At 42.8% G+C, this 19,546-nt stretch overlaps 1 protein-coding gene across 7 annotated transcripts in view; it reads left to right on the top strand.

Moving 5' to 3' along the window:
- Positions 1-19,546, top strand: part of Auts2 (activator of transcription and developmental regulator AUTS2) — an 836,783-nt gene that overhangs the window by 246,701 nt on the left and 570,536 nt on the right. For all 7 annotated transcript variants that reach the window (XM_070035587.1, XM_070035588.1, XM_070035589.1 and 4 more), the window contains one exon: positions 7,958-8,170. In XM_070035587.1, coding sequence (XP_069891688.1) covers positions 7,958-8,170 — 213 coding nt within the window. The remainder of the gene's footprint in view (positions 1-7,957; positions 8,171-19,546) is intronic.

A 19,546-nucleotide genomic window follows, 5' to 3' on the forward strand; every position in this document is an offset into this window, starting at 1 on the left:
GTGTGTGTGTGTGTGTGTGTGTGTGTGTGCCATTTGGATGTTTATGGAAAAATGCCTTCTCAGGCCCTTAAACAAAAAGAATGCTTGGTGTTTATTTTTTATTTTTTGTTGGTTGTGGGGCTTGAACTCTGGGCCTGGGTGCTGTCTCTTAGCTCTTCAGCTCATGGCTAGTGCTCTACCATGTGAGCGCCAGCGCCACTTCCAATTTTCTGGTGGTTCATTGGAGATTAGAGTCTCACAGAGTCTCACTTTGAATCCTGATCCTCAGATCTCAGCATCAGTATCGTCAGATCTCAGTAACTAGGATTACAGGTGTGAGTCCCCCGGCACCTGGTTTGCATACTGTATTTAAACAGAAGAGGATAGTGGCTAGTATCAGGGGGCCACCCTAGTGTCCTCTTGGGTGTGCATGTTACTTGAAAGGATTGAGTTTATGAGGTGAAAAAGTGATACAACTTTGAGAGTTCCCCATGCCCCTCTCCTGTTAGCAGGCCTGGCTTCTGACCTCAGAGAGCCTGAGAATCCAGACATGCTCTTTCTCCTTTAGCTTCCATTATGCTCTGCTGGGTTGGTTGTGTGGCTCCTTTCACCCCTGGACTTGCCCTTTGTGTACGCCACTGCCCTTAAGCCCTGGCTGATGAGATTTTCTGCCTCGGTCATGGGAGCTCAGCTTTCAGACTGTTGCTTGTTATAGAGGAGTTAATTTTTTTTGAAGGTTTTCCTTTCGTCATGCCGTATTTCTCAGATTATCTGGAGGGACTGTAATCCAATTTTAGGAATCCTTCAGGGCTGAGAGCCTAAACTGTTTTAAGCAGTAGCATCTGGTTGCCAGGGACTCAAGCACTTTGAGCGTGTTAAGGTCTACCAGCAGCCAACTCTCAATTATCTATGGGAAGAGGAGACTGCTGAGATGTTTTCGATTCACCGAGTGCAGAGCCGTACTTAAGCTGATGGTTGTGTGCTCATCCTATGACCCAGCTTAGCAGTCATCTCCTGGCTGTTCTTGAGAGGTTGTTTTTTAGTTTCTTCTCTCTTCTCCTCTTCTCTGATACTGGCAATGCACCTTTCATAGTTGCTTTTATAGACTGACTTTCACAGTACTTTATTTTTTTTTTAAAGTTTTTTCCTCTGCTCTTCATTTGGATTCTTTTAGGTTATGTGAATGATATGTTAAAAATATTTTAATAAGCCTCCTCAGTGTTTGTACATTTAGGAACATTAAAAATGTATGCTTCTTGGCTTTTTGATTAACCTGTAGAAGTCAATGTGACCAAATGGTACTAAGAAGAAAAATATGTAAACTTGATTAAAGGTTAACTTCTAAAGAATCATGGAGAACTGACTATCATAAGTGATAGTAGGTTCACCTCCAGCTAGGCCCTGAGGATGAGGTGATCTCCTCCCCCTCCACACACACACAGTGTGACAGAATCAGTGTTATCACCAGTGAGAGTTTTGTGGCCATACTTGGCCAGAAGCCAGTCCTTCCAGAGCAGCACCACTGTCTATTTTAGTGGACACTAACCAGAATGTGCTCACTGCTAATCCTGACATGACCCTTTGGGCACCATGGCAGGGTCTGCCATTTGTCATAAAAAAGCCTTGTGGATGCAGAATTAACAGGCTCAGCAACTGCATGTGAATCAAAATACACACCAGCATGTGTGCCATTGGCATGTGTACCACTGATATGTGTGTCACCGGCAGCTTCCTGGTGTTTCTGTGCCATCCCATCATCCCTTCCCAGGCAGCCACCAGTCTGCTGTTTCCCACTGCTGATAATTTTCATTTCGATACAGAATGCATTCTTTTACTTGGTATAATTCTCTTGAGATTAGTCACAGTATAGCTTTTGGTAGCAGGTTTTTCTTATTATAGAGTGACTAGTGTTTCACTGACTGCTTTTATTTTATTTACCCATTCACCTATTGATGTACCTTTGGGGTTTTCGTCTCATAACAAATCTGATGTGAGCACTTATATACAAGTCTTTAACCATTTTTTTTTTACTATCTTTAAGTAACTGTACAAAGTATTTTTAATTTAGTATGTTTGTAAATGTATCTGTGTGTGTGTGTGTGTGTGTGTGCGTGTGTATTTTTTTCTTCATTCAACCTAGAAGTAGAATGGTCAGATCAGTATTTCAAACTGCCAACTGCTTTGTATGGTGGCTATGATATTTGACATTTCCATACAATGGTGTGTGTGTGTGTGTGTGTGTGTGTGTGTGTGTGTGTGTGTGTGTGTGTAAAACTCCATCCTTGTCCTTGCCTGCACTTGCTTGTTCATGTCTTTATAAACCATCCTAAGATAGTTGTGTACGTTGTGGTTTTAGGTTGTATTTCCCCAGTGACTTCCCATGTTCTCTTTCCAGATTTTTGCCCATCTAGATATCTTCCTTATTTAGTGACAAGTTTGTCTAAATATTTTGCCAACTAAAAAAAAGCATATTGTTTGGTTTTTCATAGTGAGAGTTTTTCATATATTCTACATACATACTTTAACCATGGAAACATTTTGTAAAGATTTTTCTGTAAGGTAGCTTATTTTATTTTCTAACTATTTTTTAATTATTTTTTATTTTTTGGTGCTAGTTCTGGTGCTTGGACTCAGGGCCTAGGCACTGTCTGTGAGCTTTTTATGCTCAAGGCTAATGCTCTACTACTTGCCATGGCTCCACTTCTAGTTTTATGGTGGTTATCTGGAGGTAAGAGTCTCATGGATTTCCCTGCCTGGGTTGGCTTTGAACTGAGATCTTCAGATCTCATCCTTCAGAGTAGCTAGGATTACAAGTGTTAGCCATCAGCACCCAGCTTCTTATAGTGTCTTTTAAAGAACATAAGTTTTAATTTTTGCGAATATGTGATTTTCCCACTTACTCTTTCATGGGTTTGTGCTTTTGGTAACACTCATAGAAATGTTTTCCCCACCCAAGGTTACTATTTTTCCCCTATTTTCCTTTAGAAGTTTTATAATGTTCAATTTACACTTGTATTATAATATAATTTTTCAGTTTTTCTGTTTGGATCAAGGTGTGGATTAAAATTAATTTCTTTCTTACATGGCTACTTATTCCATTTTTATTTTTTGAAAAGGCCACTATTTTTCCACAGGATTGCCTTTGCTTAAAGTCACTTGTCCATCTCTTATGTGGTTTGTTTTGAGTCTGCGTTCCCTCCCTTTGATCTGTACTCTTCTCTTTTTGCCCGTGTACCATATATTTTGACTTTCTGTCAAAGATGGCAGCACACAGCCAACCCTTAGCTCCTTGGCTGTCATAGATTATTGATTCCTCTCATCTCGATTATGCAGCTGGAGTCTGAAAATCCTCTTTGATATTTCCAGCTGATGCCTGTGTATTGATGTTTGTTTTTAAAATGTGGACAGTTGAGCCAGGTGCCTGGTGGCTCATTCCTGTATTCCTGGTGGTTACTCAGGAAGCCAAGATTAGAGGATTGAGGTTTGAAGCCAGCCAGATAGAAAAGTACATGAGCATCTATGTTCAGTTAACTACAAATTAAGCTGGACTGGAGGCATGGTTCAAGTGGTAGAGTGCTAGTTAGCCCAGAATGAAGTTGAGTGTGTGCTTGGGGCCCTCAGCTCAACACTGGTTACTGGTGTCAGCACCCCTTTCTACAAAAGTAAACATTTGAAATTTTTTTCAGTTCCATACTGGATACTTTACAGATTCCTACACATAGTCCCCTCTACTTACTCTAGAAGGATAAGCCCTGAAAGAGGTTCCTAAGTCTGTTAGCTACCAAGTCCAACATGGGGACCTGTGTGAACACAGACCCACAGTAAGGTTGAAGTGCTGTCTGCCATCTTTTTAATGCTTCTTCTCACCATAGACCCTTGCCCTTGTTTTTGCTGAGGCATTGATGAGATTAGTGTTTGTAAAAATGGCTCGAAAACAGGTACAAGTGCTGTACAATAAACCAACAAAGGACTTGACAGACTAAAAAGACAGCACACAGCCATTACTGTCATTTGATGGTGATAGGCAAACACTTTTTCTTTTTCTCCTGGCTTTTTTGTTACATTTTTGGGCATCCCTAACATCAAATAACTTGCAGAAGACATTGTGTTTAAACTGTGTTCCCCTTGTCTTATGTAGATGGGCATGCAGGCACATGCATATGCACCGCACAGATGCTCTGCAAAGTGATGGCTGCCTTCACATTAGTTTGGTTGAGAGAATCAGATGGAGGCTTTCTCCAGTCCATTTCATGCAAGGCAAGCAAATTGTGCCCTCATCTTCTGTTGTCTCTGTCTCCCTCTATAATCAGCAAATGGAGCCCTGCAGCCCACACACTGTTCATCTGCAATTTGTTGCTCTCCCCTCGTTTGCACAACACCCAACCATTTCATTTTGAAATTCAGGAGTGGGAGATTGTAATTTGGGAGAAGGAAAGTCAAGAGCAAGATCACCTGCTTTGAAGAGGGCTGAGGGCTGCTCTTGAGGGAAATTGCTTTGGTTCGTCAGCCTCTGAGCCTCTCTCTGCATGTGCATAGTGTGACCCTGCTGCCCATCACCGCTGACCTAAAAATCACATCATTTCAGCCCTTTGCAGAAGCTGTTCCTATGGGCTACATATGGCTTGTACCCTTAGCCCTCTATTGCCCACAACTATAGTTAAGCCTTTTTAACTCAGGCCCAGCTTTCTACTGGCTAGCTGCTGGCTCATTCTCCTTCCTGCTCCAAGCTTGTTAATGAATCTGGCAGGCAGGTTTTCTAGATTTTTCTTGTCCTTCTGCCCTGCTCTCCTTTCTCTCCTAGTACTTGTGTAGGCCAGACAGACTTTTATCTCCACCCCTTAGGTCTCTGGCAGGGCCTAAGAACCAAATTGACATAAAGGAGATTAATGAGACAGAAAAAAGCATACATATTTTTACATGTCTTTGAGCCCACAAAAGAAAAGAAGGACCCTTTCTTAAAAAAAAAAAGAGCCAAACCGAAATGGTTCTTTAGTAGGCTGAATGAACTAGTGTGGAAAGGTGAAATATATCGGGTGGCTGAAGGAGGATAGGTGTTATTTTAACAAGACCATTCATAGCTGTCATTCATAGGCTTTTTTTTTCTGGATATCTCTGCTAAGTAACAACATTTCTTCTCTCCTGCCACAGGCAGGCATGTGGTATTTCATTCCAGAGTTCTCTGGCTCTCTTCTTCTTTCTTCCTCTCCTCTCTTCCTGGTGCAGAGGGCAGAGCACCTCTCTTGTATCTACTGTTTTTCAAGTGCCTTTAGCTTAAAATAATCCTTATGCCAAGTGGCATATTTTCCAGTGGAGAATTCTGCCAGCCCTCATTCATTTGCTAAGTGCCTCCCTTGCACAATGTGGGATTTAGTCATTTTATAAAAGCCTGCAAGTTGCTCTGATGGACAGTTTCCCTTGGCAACCACTAAGCTAGATCATAGTGGAGTAATGAATCAACAGGCCTTTGAACACTGCTGTTCATTGATCCCCCAAAGTTATTTGTTTTCCTCCACATATTGTAGCAGAACTGTAGAGAGTGGCCTGGTTTCTTTAATTCTTACATTGGTGGCCACTTGGTTGGTGGTAGGTTGGTGAATACACACCCAGGAATGCAATCATTATGCAGTTTCTCTGGATGTTGATAAGCTGATTTAGCTTATAGTCAGTCTTTTTGTCTTTGATTTACATTGCTTATATTGAGCTGTTTTTGACATTTTTTTTTGTTCATTGAAAAGCTAACTGATTTATTTTACTTTATACATAGTAAGCAGCCAATTAATGTCCATAGGCAGTGGCCTAGTTTTAGGATTTGTACCACAGGGTCTAATTTAACAGTAAAGGTTTATCTTTTAAAAAATTAAGGTGAACTCTACTCTTTAGAAACACAAATGTGAAAACTTTAAGAAGGTTCTTCTTTTCTTGCACCCCTGCACATGTGCTGACCCCCTCCAGAGTGGAAACCTCAGTGCTAATTGGAGCTGAGATGACTGTTGGGGACAGAGCTTGAGAGGTCTCCTGCCAGCTAATGTCACGGCATGGGGTCCATTTGCTCTGTGTAGCTATTCTGCAGTGCCGGAGAATGCCTGATTAATATGCTGCATGAAAATAAAATGGATTTGGAAAAATTATAACATACTCTCATAAATATTAATTCACATTTGTATGGAATTGCACATCAGTTTCTGGAGGCACCTTCAGTATGAAAGAAGATTTGGGCTCCAAAGAGAAAGATATAATTTTCTTCCAAAGCCCAGCTGATACATTATTAAATATCATTTGTTTATTAATCGGATCCTCTCCATGAATGTGATGCAGGGCAGTGGTTGGACTGTTTGACAAACAAAGGGGTTTCTCACCCTGTGGATAGTGAGGGTGACCCTCAGAAGCAGTACAATTCAATCCCCTTGCACCTGAGCCCACCTGCCTCCTGCTAGCATGGCCATCATTCCTGAATGTTTTCCCCTGGTAGCTGACCAAGTTGGTGAAATATGAGACTAAGCAGAGAAGCTTTCTGAGCTGAACAGATGCCTGACTACCAGCTGAGTTTGTGGGCAGTGGACAAAGGAATTCAATTCCACAGATGTTTATTGAACATGTTCCATGAGTTTGGCATGGTGAGCAAGGTCTAGGGCTGTGCAATCAATGGCCATTGACTTAACTCGATATCAGCTTGTCCCCTACAACACCTCTCAGCACATCTTTGTTTGTCAGGTGGCAGAGGACAAGCCATGTGCAGTAGTGGCAGCTGGAAGTCAGACCTACAATCGTGCATTTGTCTTCCAGGAAGGACTATATCTCTAATACCTTCTTCTCAAGACCTTTACTCTTTTCTGGGGCCTTCAGCTCCTTCCTGTGATCCTGCTGATGTGCAACAGGGCCTACTAGGTTCCTGAATTGTCTGCCACCACGGGCTTTTCTAGCTTGCTTCACTTTGTTAGAGGTTGTGAGGAAGGGAATAGAGGAAAAGGGGATTTCTGGTTTGAAACATGCCATTAGGACTAGAGAAACTAATTAGAACTAGACAAACTGGGGGAAGAAGGCTCCAGGAAGAAGCTTTGCTTTGTGCCAGGATTGTATTCACTCCTTTATAAATAGTTCAGTGCCATCTTATTTCTGTGTAGTGTTCGATGTGTGCAGCATTTCTCAGAATTCAAGTGACACCCATCAGGCCACTTGATGTTCTGTGAACCCATTCACAATTGACCTCCCAGTGCAAGGACTTGGTCTATGACATAACTAATGCCACACATGGACTGAGTCCAGGCCTTGGGGTATCAGAGGCTCAGGCCTGATCTTCCTGTAGGAACTCTACCAGAACTCTACCAGGTCCTGTGGCCTGAGACTCTGGCCCCTTACCAGTGTAGGACATTGATTACCCTCCTCCTCCTCAAGGGACAAGTTGCTGCTGTTGGTCTTAGTGACAGTATGATGGAGATGAGAGATGCTCTGAGGAGCCTGTTGTAAAGATGTGGTGCCCTCAGGAAGTGTGGTGACCATAGGATCTAGCAGCTGCTTCCTTTCTGTCCTCTCTGCTGTGTGCCCTTCTGTGTGATTGCTATGGAAGTGTGCATGCACTTAGCACTCTTTTTTGGAAACTATAATAATTCGTAGACCACTTTTGAAAGTAAGTGTTTTGTGTGTCCTCTGGGAATGCCATTGTGTGACAGCCCTGGCACAGAATCAGAGAGAAAGCCTTTGTGCCAAGCATAGAATCAGACAGAAAGCTGTCATACTAGGCACCAGGAAAGCCACTTGTAATGGAGTGGTGCTTGGTGCTCTGTTGAGTTTGCTGCCCAATAAGACACATTTGTGGTGGCATTGGGGATTCAGAAAGAGAGTGAGAACCATAATTCTAAGTTTTACACATTGTATCCCGTTTTCCTATCCTTTCTAGTAACTCTATTCAGCCTGTCTTTTGGATGTGATTGTAAATGCCTTTTATAACCACCACTTACCTTTCCTTCTCTCTTTCTTACAGAAAGATGTAGCACTTAAGCCTCAGGAACGTGTGGAGAAACGTCAGACTCCCCTGACCAAGAAGAAACGAGAAGCACTTACCAACGGTTTGTCCTTTCATTCAAAGAAGAGCAGACTCAGCCACCCACACCACTATAGTTCCGATCGAGAAAATGACCGCAACCTCTGCCAGCACCTTGGGAAGAGAAAGAAGATGCCTAAGGGACTCAGACAGGTGAATGAGCTGGACTATGTTTCTTTCTATGGCCTGCCTTAGCTGCCTGCTTCTTTGTGGCTCTCTCAGCCCCACTGGGACACTGGGTGGCTGCTCTGCAGAGTCCTGTTCCTCTTTCAAGAGAGTACAGTCCCACACTCAGAGTTTTTCCTTAGCAGGTGAAATTTCAGCACTGCCCCTTTCCTGTAGGACATCCTCTGTGCAGTAGTGCATGTCGCATGTGCTCCTGGCAGGTGGAGCAGGCTGGACTCTTGAGGATTGCCAAGTTGGAATGGCTGGTGGGGAGAGCTCTTCAAAATTAGGACACCTCATGATTGTGAGGAGCTAAATTGGCGATGAGCAGTTCTGCGAGTACAGCTGACATTTTTCAGGAGTCTCAGGAGTGGTACCATGTGGCGAGCAGAGTGAAGGAGTGAATTTGCCTCTCCTTCACCTTCTTTGTTCTCCATATCCCATCTTTCAAGACTGACATTGTGCTGTGACAGTTGAGGACAAGTGTGGTAGTGTGGCTTTGTGACTCATTGGTAGTTAGGTGTCAGGTATCCACAAGCAAATACAGCTCTTGGTGTTGATACCCTCATGAGATGATTAATACTAAGGAAAAAAAGATTTCTGTGGTGTTTTTTTTCTGCATAAATCTGAAGGATTCTGTGACTGCATAGTTACCTGGATCCTGGGAGTGTGCTGTTTGTTTTTGCTGAGACCACTGGGTGGGCTTGACTATCACTTACTGAAGCAGAGAAAGGGATTAAGGCTCCCAGAGCAGGTGTTGCTAATTAGAAGCCGAACAGGTAATTTCTAGTTTGCAAATGTTTCTGTACAGAGGGCAAAATCTGAGATCATACAAATCCTTACAGACGGTAGAGTCTTATACACTTCACTAAGCTCAGATTCCTACCCCTCTCTATGATCTAATGAGGTTTGGAGCTTCAGAAGGCTTCTGTTGACAATGGCCAAGCTGGTGTGGAAATCATTCTTAGGAGCACCATGTGTCTGTTTGGGATAGTGAGTTTTAGTTAAAAGATTGCAAGGTCAAAAGCTCCAAGAAGTTATAATGTGCAGTTTGGTGTCTGGCCTCTTTGATAGGTAATGAGGAGATTCCTTTGAAAAAACGTGGGGTGCAGGGTATAGCACAGACTAAGCCAGCCTCTAGCACAGCATCATCAAATCTGACTCCCCCAGGCTGTGTTTCCCAAGTGTACATGTATCCCAAAGCAGCAGATTAACGTCACCGTGGTGTTATTAACATTTATACAGGCTACGGCAATTATGCCACTGTCATTCTGTAAAGTTGGTACAGTACAACCTGTAATTCAGACAGTAACCCTGCCTAGTAGGTAATTACCATGTAGCTGCACATGTGGAAACAGGGACTCCAAGAGATAAAGTGGTACATCTGAGACCATCTAGCAGTGAGGGACAGAGCCAGATTTGAACCCTCATCTCTTTTTCTCCAGAGCTTATTCTGTTTCCCATATTTCTTTTCCTTGTTTTTGAGATAAAGACTAAGAAATGGTCAAGAATGGTGGGAACTACAAGTATTTCAATTTTGGCCCAACATAGTAGCTTTCATTGTAGGCATGGCCTATTAAACTCACAAGAAGAAACTGGTATAACTGCCCACTTTGGAGGGTGAATGCAAAGCTGCAGAGTTTGAAAGCAATTGAATTTGCATGCAGTTCCTTTCTTTTTAGAGAGAGAGACAAGAAGTTGGAAAGAGGAAAGATGATGGTCCTGTGCTATTTGTAGCCCTTAATTCATGCCTTTCTGTGTGAGATTCATGAGGAAACTCATTATCCCCAATGGGAGAGATGGCAGGGTCATAACCACCCCTGCTCAGGCCTGCTGCCCCTCCCCAGGCTGGCCTGCCTCCAGCTGGAGAGGAGGCCCATTCTTGCCATGTCAGGCAAGAAATCAGTTTACTTCTGAGCTAACAGTAAGCTGTGAGTCCTCATTCTTCAGTCTTTTTCTCCCTGATCTGATTGCACTTTTTTACACCCTGTCTTCTGTCCTTCCAATTTTATAAAACCAAGAATTTCAAGGGTCTCTGCTGAAACCTTTGATGATTATAAGAGAAGGCATTTGGTCTCAGACAATGACCAACCTCCTGGTAATAATGGTATTTGAACTCAAAACTATCTTTGTTTTGCAGAAAATATTTAAAGATGAATACTTCGCCTCTATATAAATCATAGAAAAGGAAAGAAAGAGTCAGATCTTTGGCCAATGTCTTTTTGGTGTTTATGCCAAAACATAAATATCCAATGAAGTATTATATGTCTAGGAAGAAAGGAGTCAGAATCTGCTAATGGAGGCAAAACTTTGTACCTGTAACAACTGTCCAGTACTACCATTCTGAAAAATGAGGGTTTTGGACTGGAACATTTCTCAGACTCTTCCTCAATTCTGTGGTGGTTTACATCTGTGAATGGCACTAAGAAACTGTGACAGCATACTATTTGTGGTGGAGAGTGCTGTTCTGTGAGTGGTGACTGTGTAGACAATGATGGGAGAGGAGGCAGACCTCTGTAGACATATTGTTGGCTAAGGGTCAGCCTGCCATGTGGTCACTGATAAAAGGGAGGCACAAGTCCTTGATGGCACCAATAGATGCCAGAAAGTGTCGACAAGAATAGGGGCTGGGAAGGTGGCTCAGAGGTAGAGCGCTTGCCTTGCATGCATGAGGCCTTGGGTTCGATTCCTCAGCACCACATAAGCAAAAAGAAAAAAGCCGGAAGTGGTGCTGTGGCTCAGGTAGTAGAGTGCTAGCCTTGAGCTGAAGAGCTGAGGGACAGTGTCCAGGCCCAGAGTTCAGGCCCCATGACTGGACCCAAAAAAAGAAAAAAAAAAGAATAGGGCAGTTGCTTTCCTGTTCTGCGAGTGCCTGTACACATTGCTGTCACTTTGGCCTTTGCCTCAGATCTGGTAAAGTAAGTAGGCCTTGTGCTCCCTGAACAGAGACCAGGAGAAAGCCTTGAGGGGGCTTTTCTTAATTAGTGGCTTGTTCTTTTGTGCCTCTTATTGAGGGGGTATGACCTGAAGGACTGCAGGTAAAGGCAGGCATTAGGCTGAGAACTTATTCTTTATCTCTGACTCACTGAGTGAATTAAGTTTGCATCTTATTAGGAAATGGCTCTTCCTGAGCTGGCAACTTAATGCACAGCTTCCTGTAATTACGGGAAGATGTTACTCCTCCTTCATAGGAAGGAAATAATAGGATTTTTTTCCCTGAGAATCTGTTGAAGGCAACTAATCTTTTCACTCTGAGAGTGCAATTACATACTTTTAAGGGGAAAAAAGGTACAGTTGTAAAACCAGCTTTTCCTTCCCTTGCCTAGATAGAAAAATCTCAGCATTTGCATTGTGTTTCCATTGTAGCCAAAGAAAGCCCCTTAATTGGTACTTAACTTATTTGCTGGATTATATTTTCAAGAATAAATACATGCTGACTTAGAAGGTACTGATCTGGCAAATGTGTTGGCAAATGGCTGCACTTTCTGATGTGGTAGATTTGAACATGTTTCTTAATTTCCAAAAGGACTTAAAAAGTGGATGAGAGGAGCAAGTTGCCTATCACATACAAGTGTACATCCTGTGTTTGTCCTGTGTCAAGCCTCATGTAGACATCTCAGAAAACGGTTTTAGTGTTTACTTATAAGAACAAAGTGGGTTATTTCCTCTTCGATGTAGACTTCGGGGTGTGAGGTTCCAACTGGTCTTCTATATAGGAGCTTTATCCCATAACTGGGAGACTCATTCATCATAAAACCATAAAGTCCTGTGTGGCCAAACCTACTAGCCTTACTCTAGAATTGGGGGAGCACTTTAAATTACTTTATATTGGAAACACAGAGAACATGAGTTGGTTTTAAAATGCAGAGTAACAATGGTGGAAAGTTGATGAGAGGGCAGAGAACTTGTGTATTTGGGTCCAGCCATGTTTCCAAGACTCCACCTATCCACTGGTATGTCCTTTTTGTGTCTAACAGATGACTGGCATGGATCTTCCATAGATATCCAAAATCTTCCTCTGTCATTGAATTTAGGCAACAAAAAGCTATGTATTAACCAGCAGGATTTTGCAGAGAAGAGGTAACCTATTGAGATTGCTTCTAGTCATAGGCAGGCAAACACCATTTGAGAGGCAAAGAAGGAAGTTGGGAATATGTTGGGAGGTGTTACAGGTCAATGCCAACCTATGCATAAGGATGGCTTATTTGGTAACATGGTTGAATAAGCATTATACCAGTGGATCTGGGAATTAGCTGTCCATGAAAACTTAGAATGGTAGAGTCAAACCTAGTGAACATTTTAATTGACACTGCATATTGTAAGGTACCAAAACTATTTGCTGAGTTCTGAGAAGAGGGATTGGCTCCAGTGCTGGGTCTGTGAAATGTGAGCTGTCACTGGGGCAGTGCATTGCACTGGATGCTGGCCCGGTGTGGCCCGAGTGGCTATATTGGTGTAGAAGGCCAGCTGGTTCTTCCCCAGCTGTGATCCCACTCATTCTGGAGTAGCATATGACAGTATGTCCATGCTCCTTCCTGCTGAACTGTTTGCTGCCAGAGGCCCATTCTTATTGCAGTGAGATTCACACTGAGGAGGTCTATGTGACATTTGCTGTTGGTAGAAATTAGTTTGCAAGGGAGGATTTATCATGGAAACCTCTGATTAAACAGATCCAGTTCAAGTCACGTTTCTGAAGACCTGCTAATTAGTTTTGAGGTGGAAATGTAGGGCAAAAATCACACAGGTATTTATCTAGCTTGACTCTAGAGCCTGCAGGTTTCTGGAAATCAGAGCAGTTGAAACACGAATGTAATTTGGGATTATACGTTTGTAATGAAAAGGCATATGAACTTTGCTACATTATGCTCTTTCCTAAACACATTTGTTATAATGCCTAAATGCCTGAAGGTGCTTTGTGCTGGTATTAAGAAATGTGAGCTGCAGTTCAACTATTTTTATCTCATTCTTCAGAATCACTCTTCAGAATTTCACGTCTAAAGTATTTATTGAGATTCTATTTGCTTTTGGAAAACAGTAATGATATGAAGTTTACAAAGTGTGATAGTAAAGGAATTTTTTTCTTTTCCTCTCTGTGAATTCAAGTTGTAGACTTCTGTCCCTTGCCCAAACCAGAGGCACAAGAATAAATACATAAGGAAAGACTGAGAGAATAAAAGAATTGCTTTATAACTGCACTTGGAAGAATTCTGATTAATGTGGATAAGATGAGTCCCCAGTCCAGCAGTGTCTCTGTTGAGATGACCTGTCTATTTGGGTTATTGGTTTGCAGTTAGGATGGATAAACTACCCACTAATAAAATAAGGAGTTATGGGAAGGTGCCCTCCCACCTTAGCCTCCAGAGTGCTAGGACTACAGGTGCCACCGCCTTGGCCAGCAAAGGAGAGTTGTGTTTTTGTTTTAGCATAGCACTAAGCAGCAGTGGAAGTTCATTTCTTTGTGTTCTAGAATGTCTGGTTGCTATCTTCTTGCTCTGTCCCTTATTATCTAGGGATGTGTTCTATGAGCTCTGAATGTTTGTGAAAGCAAAGTGACCACCCTTGGACTTCAGGGGACATGCCTTAGGAGTGGTCAGGCTGCAAATGCTTTCATCTAAGTGGCATTGGTAGTTCTAGTAAAAGTCTGTGGGTGGGGAGTAGAGACCAGGTCCTGGGTGGGAGGTAGTGCCAGTCCAAGTGGAGAACAGTGTGTCCAGGTCCCAGGTTGGGAGGTGGCTGCAGGCCGAGTGGAGAGCAGTTTGGCTAGGTTCTGGTATTGTTCCTTTCCCATTGGGCCACTGCAGAGAATTCAGGGGGGCTATGTGTAAGAACAGTGGCCTGGGGACCTGGAGGCAGAGCGTGTGGAGGGAGGTGCAGCACTGGATACTTGTCTCATTGGCTCTGCATACAGTTTCAAAGCCTAGGAGGGCTGGCTAAGCTCAGGGGAGACTGCTGCTTGAGCAGTGTCTGCTGGTCAATGTGGGCTTATAGAGTTTCCTTCCTTCCTTCCTTCCTTTCTTCCTTCCTTACGACAAAATCTTGCTTCATAGCCCAGGATGGCCTTCAATTCACTATCTTGTTTCCTCAGCCTCCTGAGTACTGAGATTATAGTACCTTTGAACAGGAAACCCCTATTCCAGAGTAGTGGGCTGGGCCTTGGAGTTGCTGAAATGAAAAATCAAGGCCTGCCAGCCATGAAATAATAAATCACTTGTAAGCTCAGACTAAAAAACAGTTACAAATAGTAACTAAAACATAGATGTGGCACATTCCTACCAGCTCATCCAGTAAATCCTAAAAGAGAAAATATCTTGCATGGGCAAAGAAGTGGCAGTGAAAGACATGGACCCTAACTTAGCTGATCCCAAGACTGTAGAAATTATTCTGTAAAATGGTAGACTTTTATGATTCATGAAGTTGGGGGGGGTTATATGCACATGTGTCTTTGGTAAGCACCATTTAGACTTCATTTCATTTGAGAAGTTAAAAAACATGCATCAGTTATTAACAGTAGTTAGGGAACAGGTCTTTCTCTTAACAAGGTGCAGCCCTGCCCTCCAATAGTGGATGAGAGTAGGAAACAGTTCCTTGTGTTTATGTGGAACCAGGCATTTGGGGGCTAATTGTACACTTCCCCCTCTCGTCACCATGCATTCATCTGCATATGGCTTGATTTCAGCCATAGCCCGTGGAGTGAGCCTCTTCGTCTGTGTTTGCAGCAGTCCCCTCTCCACACAAGTCTGTACACGACAGGTACTGAGTGGGAGGTGGAAGTGGGTAGGTGGCTGTGGTTTGCAGCGGTGTCAGTGGGGAGAGGAGCAGATGGCTGTGATCGCCACGTGCTGCGCGATTCCCGTGGGAGTTGATGGTGGTGACAGGCGACTCACAATGTGCTATTTACAGTTTGGGTTTGCAGTCTTTCTGTGACATCTGAATGCTCTTTAGCAACTGCTTTCATTACTGCCTTTCGAGGAGCTGCTAATTGAAAATGAAATTGTGGGTGGGCTCTAAGACAGGCAGGCATAGACAGCTCCATGTGCTAAATGTTATTTGAGAACCATTGGGTGTCTTTGTGTCCATTTTGTATTTCTTCTCCCAAAGAGACAGAGCCAAAGGTGCATTTGAAGATGCAGTTACATACTTACAGGCAGAGCTGAAACCAACCCAGAGAGGTCCAGAGATGCTGCCTGTTGCCCATGTTCACATAATGTGTTAGGGCCTTATTTTAAATCTGCTAACATCGTGTATTCTCCATGAGTTTATCATAGGCTGTCATCCTCTTCTTCTGTAGCTGTTTCGGACTATACAAGGAAAGCGGTCATCCAATCTCTTGAACTTTGGGCTAATAGTATATATTCAGGTCTCTCTCTGTCTTTGTCTCTATCTATCTGCCCGACCCTCTCCTTTCTTTCCCCTCTACTTCCCCCTCTTCCTTTCCCCCTTCCCCCTCTATTGGAGAATAAACTCAATACATTGTCTAGACAAGCACTCTCACTTGACCTGTGACCCTAGTCCTTTAGCTTTTAGTTCGTTTTTCCAGACAGGGTCTCTTGATCTTCTACCTCTGCCTCTGCTTCTTGAGTGCCTGGGATTACACCTGTATAGCACCACATCTAGCCTTGCATATTCAAGTTCTTTTGTGTACTTTTTTTGAGTGGGCCTGGGTGCTGTCCCTGAGCTCTTCACCTCAAGGTGAGTGCTCTACTACTTGAGCCACAGCTCCACTTCTGGTTTTCTGGTGATTAATTGGAGATAAGAGTCTCATGGACTTCCCTACCCAGACTGGTTTTCAACCCTCATCCTCAAATCTCAGCCTCCTGAGTAGCTAGGATTACAGGTGTGAGCCACTGGCACCCCTGGCTTTTGTGTACTTTTCTACCTGTAAACCCCTTTGCCTTTTGTGGATGGAGGTTATGCCCCCAGGCACACTGGATGGGTAGGCTATGCAATACAGATTGTACTTTGGCTATGGTGTGGCTCTCACGAACTTTATGGCTGCCTCTTGATGCAGGATTGTTACTTGTACCCCAGTGACTTTTGCCCATTCCCCCTAGTGCAGGACTGTGACTTTGCCCCATCTTCTGCATTGCTGGCTACATAGCATCAGAAGCATTGCTGAAATTGTAGCTTTCCTAAGTGTTTATGTGTTGAATTGTTTTATTGCTCATTCTCAAAATAGCTTTGCACAGAGAGAAATCTTGTGCTGAACAAGATGACCTGGCTCTTAAAAGTGCTGTTAAGTTTCTTTTCAATTAAATATGAGGAGAAATGTGTATTATTGCATTCTTTTTAGCTTTCCCTTGAACATTTCAGTGACTACTATTTGGGGCAAAACCATACTGAAATTTGTCCTTTGTTTGACTAGGACTTATTTGGTCCTAAAAGCCCAAGTTTGGGGCTGAGTAGACCTTGGTGATGGACCCTTCTTTACTTACCTGGCCATGTTTTAATGCATTTGGGCTACTGCTTGGTCCTAATGATGTTTAAAAAAAAACAGTTTTGGAATTCTCCAAGAATCGAGACCATTGCCTATGGATATGAATACTGAGGATTTTGTACCAAGAAATGTAACGAATGTAAGCTACGAACTCTGGGGCTTCTCTTACCTAGGGGGATGTATATCCAAGCTGAGACTGGAAGAGCTCTCCATGCCCATAGGTCTTGTTTGAGCCCACCTGATATCTTCTGTGTTTAATGGATGACCTGATGAGTGTGTTGTGTGGCCTGCTGAAACACTTCAGCTGAATTTATTGATCATAGCTCTGCAGAGGCTGCCACTTCCCCTGCCAGTGCCTTCAGGAATGCTGGTGTGGTGGGTCAGCCTGCAATCCCTGCTCACACCTGAGCTCGCTCAGGAGGTGCTTGTGTCATACATTCTGAAGTTGTGTAGTACAAAGCCGGACAGCTTCTAATTGCCAGTGATGGTCTGGAGGGCTGAGATTGGTTCTAATTAGACTGAGAAGCAATTAGCTGTTTTCTGAGCAGGGAAGAACACAGAATAATGCTTCTTAAAGGGCAGGTTCTGGACCACCTACTGGGGCTCTGAGGTTTCCTAAAAAAGCAGCTAGCCCCTCTTATCCTTTGGAGGTGACGGGAGACTGGCACCTTACCTGGAATTATATTCAATGATTTTTTTATTATTGAAATAAAGGTTTACAATTTTGTTAGAACAGCTTGTTTGAGAATTTTTAATGTGTCTTATGTGATTTTTTTTTTTTGCCAGTCCTGGGGCTTGAACTCAGGGCCGAGGCACTGTCCCTGCTCAAGGCTAGCACTCTATCACTTGAGGAACAGCTCCACTCCTGGCATTTTCTGTGTATGTGGTAACTGAGGAATCAAACCCAGGGGTCTATGCGTGCTAGGCAAGCACTCTACCACTAAGACACATTCCCAGCCTGTCTTGTGTGAATTTGATTTCATCAACAACAGGACTCTATTCTTGTTCTATGCATTCATGAATTGAGTTTTCATCAAAGAATGCCTAGTGTGCATTAACTGTCCTCTTCCCCGCCCCCGTCCCATTTCATGGTGTATTCTTTTTCCTACAGAAAACCTTGGAGAATAATTCTGTTTTAACATTTTCTCCTTATTCCCACCACCAACATCCAACAGCACAGCTGTGTGTAAACATGTAAGCCTTAGTTTTACAGTTTTTTAAAGGTCTAGTTACTTCTTTTTGTCTTTACAATTATAGATAGGGATGTTTAGTTCTTAGTGTTTATTGTACTTTATTAACTTTCTCAGTGACAAATTATTGGTGTTAGGCAGAAGTCCTGGGGGCCAGGTATGAATCTGAAAAGACTGACTATGTGTCAGAGGATTCTCGGCATCACTAACTTTTTGTTAATAACAGAGAAAGTTTGAGTCTAATAAAGGATTGCATTTGAATTTCTGGTCTTTACTCCACAAATTCAAAGGAAACCTTTTCTTTTCTCAAACTAAATGGAATAAAAGTCCTCCAAAGTAGTAAAATCCCCAGTTAGAATTTAAGAGTGGCTTGCAGTATGTCAGCAGTGGTAGCTTTTGTTTTTGATACGTTGCTGTGAGACTACCAATGCCCCTCAAGATGACTGCAGGATCGAACACCTGCTATTGTAATGGTCCACCATAGGAGAAAGACAATTAATACTGACTTGTGATTTAAGAAAATAATCTTTACATATTCATCGGGGTGGGGAGAATGGAGGTGGGGTAGGGAAAGGATAGTAGGAAAAAAACAACAGAGGGTATAACAATGTTTGACAAGAAATGTACTCATTACCTTACTCATGTATCTATAATCTTTCTATACAGCATCTTACAGTAAAATAAAATTTAAAAAAAGAAAGAAAATATGAGCATTAGGTTTTGCTAAAAATTAGAGAGGATGGGGAAAGCCCCTATCCCACCTATCCTCAGCTGAAATAGAAGTTGGGTTGTAGCCTAGTAAGCATCCCTGGAAGGTGATGGTATTTGCTGGAATGTTTTCTTCCCACAACTTCTTACACTACACCCCTTCCTCCTTTTCATAGTCATGCACGTGTGAGTCCACACGTCTGCACACACACACTTTAAGGGGCTGGGATTATATAGCCAGGTCCATTTAGAGTGTATGGGGAATGCCTTACCACTCTGTAGGTGCAGGGAGGAGACGCACTGCATTGGGAGGGAACTTGGCTTCTTTCAGGCCTGTGGCCATCTTTGTCCTCCTGTCTTTGAGCCTGCCAGCATCTCTTCCACCTAGATCTCATGCCCTGTTCTGTAGGGGCTCCTGCTTTCCTCTCAAGTCAGCAGGATGTCAGATCTGTTAGATCTGTCTTCATTTCCATCTTCCTTGCTGCTCTTCATTCTGGTTCTTCTCACTAGACATTTATACTTAACCATTTTACTTGGATGCTTTATAATTCTCTTTATTTAAAAAAAACATAAAAGTTGTACTTATTCATGTGGTACCCTGTAATGTTTGATACATGTACTACTACATTAGCTTAAATCATATTAGAAGGATTTATTACCTCAAACATTTATCATTTCGTTGTGACTTAAGCTTTCAAGCCTTTCTTTTAGCTTTTTGAAAGGTAGGGCACATAATCAGTGCCCATAGCCACCATACCAGGCCTATAGTAATAAGCCTTTGTTACTTGTGCTTATCCAACGTGGCACCCATGATCAACATACCCAACTGCCCCTGGCCTCTGGTAACCACCAGTTTCTGCTGCTTTTCGATTCTACATGAATGACATCATGTGGCATCATTGTAAAACAGTTAAGTCTGTTTCTGTCTTTCTTTACTCACATAGTGAAGGAGGCTCAAACACTTTTTGCCTGAGTTAGAGTTGAACTGTGATTATCTAGATCTCAGCCTCCTTAGTAGCCTAGGATTACTGG

This window comes from Dipodomys merriami, unplaced genomic scaffold, assembly GCF_024711535.1.
Source record: "Dipodomys merriami isolate MVZ:Mamm:240054 unplaced genomic scaffold, mDipMer1.0.p SCAF_26, whole genome shotgun sequence".
Taxonomy (NCBI): Eukaryota; Metazoa; Chordata; class Mammalia; order Rodentia; family Heteromyidae; genus Dipodomys; species Dipodomys merriami.